This window comes from Verticillium alfalfae, genomic scaffold (assembly GCF_000150825.1).
Source record: "Verticillium alfalfae VaMs.102 supercont1.1 genomic scaffold, whole genome shotgun sequence".
Classification (NCBI taxonomy): Eukaryota; Fungi; Ascomycota; class Sordariomycetes; order Glomerellales; family Plectosphaerellaceae; genus Verticillium; species Verticillium alfalfae.
The window spans coordinates 4,295,388-4,297,617 of record NW_003315038.1 but is presented as its reverse complement, the minus strand read 5'-3'; the positions used below and the strand labels follow the sequence as shown (position 1 = coordinate 4,297,617).

Genomic DNA, 2,230 nt, shown 5'->3' with positions numbered 1-2,230 from the left:
TGCTGACACGATGGGTGCGCGAGAGCTTATGCAGAGTCCATGACATGGTCACGATCGTCGTCCAGCATGGCAAAGGCGGAGGAAAATCCGAGGGTCATGAGCGTAAAGAATAGAGCGACAGCCCAAAAGTTTGCGCCGGGCATTTGGACGATGGCGAGTGGCAGCGTACGAAATCCAATGTCGAAGCCACCAATTCGAACACCTTCCTCTGGCCAGAGCCTGGCGAAACCAATAACGCCATAGATGGCAAAGGCGGCGATATTTTCGAAAGCCACATTGCTGCACACAATGGCAATGGCATCAACAACGGCGTTGGAGTGCTTGCGGTTGTAGGAGGCGTATGAGGTGAAGTAGCCGAAACCGACACCAGTTGAGAAGAAGACCTAGGCTTGGTTAGGAGAGTTCAGACACTCCGAAAAGCAGGGAGCATACCTGTCCGCAAGCTGTCTGCCAGACAGTACCGTCGGCAAGTTCAGAGCCCCTCCACGTGGCCCAGAAGAGCTTCACACCCTCGCCGGCATTGTCAAGAGACAGAGAGCGACCGATCAGGACAAGGGTCATCATGATGGGCAGGCCCATGGTGAAGTAAACAACACGACCAGTCAGACCAACACCCCTGAAAATACACAGCCAGACGAGGAACCAGGTAAAGACCATCCATCCGGATGTCTCGCCGAGCATGCCAACATGAGGGTACTCCACAAATCCCGACGCACTCTCGTCTGCCGGGATTGGGCGCGGATTTCTGATGACCTCGTCGTCAAAGAATTCCTGACCACGGCCGCCCCACGGCAAGGGGCTCTGGAAAGAAGCACGAAAGTAGGTCATGATCCAGGCCAAGTTGACGGTGAAATAGGGGCCGACAACAAAGCCAATGTAGAGCAAGCCCATGCCGGTGCCTTTGAGGCGCTGGTTGATGTTGTTGAAGGCGATGACGGAGCCGCCGCGGAAGGCTTGGCCGATGGCAATCTCGAGAATGAGGACGGGAATGGCGATGAGGAAAACGGCCATCAGATAGGGGATGAACCATTGGAGACCGTAGTTGTTGTAGACCTGCGAGGGATAACGAAGAAGGTTACCCATGCCAGCGCAACCGCCCATGGAAGCCAGCAAGAAGGCAGCACGCGAGGGCCAGACATCGCGGCCGTCGTCGGCCTTGTCGGGCGGAGGAGCGAACCAGCCGCCGACCTTCTTGAGGATACCAAGAGCGCCCATGTTGGAGTTGAGACGCCCCGACGATATCGTGGGAGGGGATTGAGAGGGATCTTCTAGGTGTGCGTCGTCTGCATGGGAGTGTGTCTAGCAAAGGTGATCGGGTTGTGACAAGGTTTTCAGACAGGGTCCTGCAGAGTAAGCTTTCTGCGTGGATGGGCCCACGGCTGTCGACAGTCAATGAGGGTGTCGATAAGGAAGGGGAGAGGCAAGAAGGGCAGGAGATCAAGAGCACGCAATCGTAAAGAATAGATCTGGAAGGTTGACCGTCTTTTATTCGCAATGGCCACGACCGACTGCAGGGAACAGATGGGTCTAAGACAGGCGAGCTTGTTTCTTGGCAGCAACGAAGGGTCTGCGTCTGTCGAGCTCGCCTTCGTCTACCACGCGGTCGCTAGATCGGCCCCTCCGATTGAAGCTAGAGGATGCAAAATCCGTCGCTGTCGTCAGGAGTGGACTCGAGGTGTACCGGCCGGTCAGACACAAGGGAAAGGTCAAGGTGAGTGGGTGTAGAGCGGACCAGGGGTATGGCGTGCTCCCCCAAAACTGGATGCAAGATGATACCGCGCCGTCTCCCGTGGCCCAGGGAACAAGAGCCTGGTCGGCATGTCTGAGTGGACGAGAGACGAGGTCGATACAAGGTTGGCAGGTTAGCAACAGGAGGAATTCGGTGGAGAGATGTGACGGAGCATCCCAACAGAGTGGGGTGGTGTGGATGACTGGATGGGTGGATGGATGGAAAGGAATCCGAGGCAGACAAGGCAGGCAAAACACGGGCATAGGTAGGCACCTACCTACTTGTGTTCCTGCTGGTAGGTCGGAAAGCAGCACAACTACGGGATGACGTCCAGAGCCTTGGGGCGCTCTTGCCAAACAAGCCGGGCAGCTCTTGGTTTCTTTGCCTGCTCCCGGAGGTGCTCCTTCTTCTGGGCTTGGCCTGCTGCATCCATCGCGCGACTGCCGTTCCAATACATCACATCTCTGGGCGCCGCTGCTGATTGCCGCTGGGGACTGACTG

General features: G+C 56.7%; 1 protein-coding gene across 1 annotated transcript; it reads right to left on the bottom strand.

Moving 5' to 3' along the window:
• Positions 1 to 26: 26 nt before the first annotated feature.
• Positions 27 to 1,215, bottom strand: VDBG_01305 (conserved hypothetical protein; the record flags this gene model as incomplete). Its single annotated transcript, XM_003009576.1, has 2 exons — positions 27 to 383; positions 433 to 1,215. 2 exons carry the CDS (start codon positions 1,213 to 1,215, stop codon positions 27 to 29), a joined length of 1,140 nt encoding a protein of 379 aa, XP_003009622.1.
• Between the last annotated feature and the right edge of the window lie 1,015 nt (positions 1,216 to 2,230).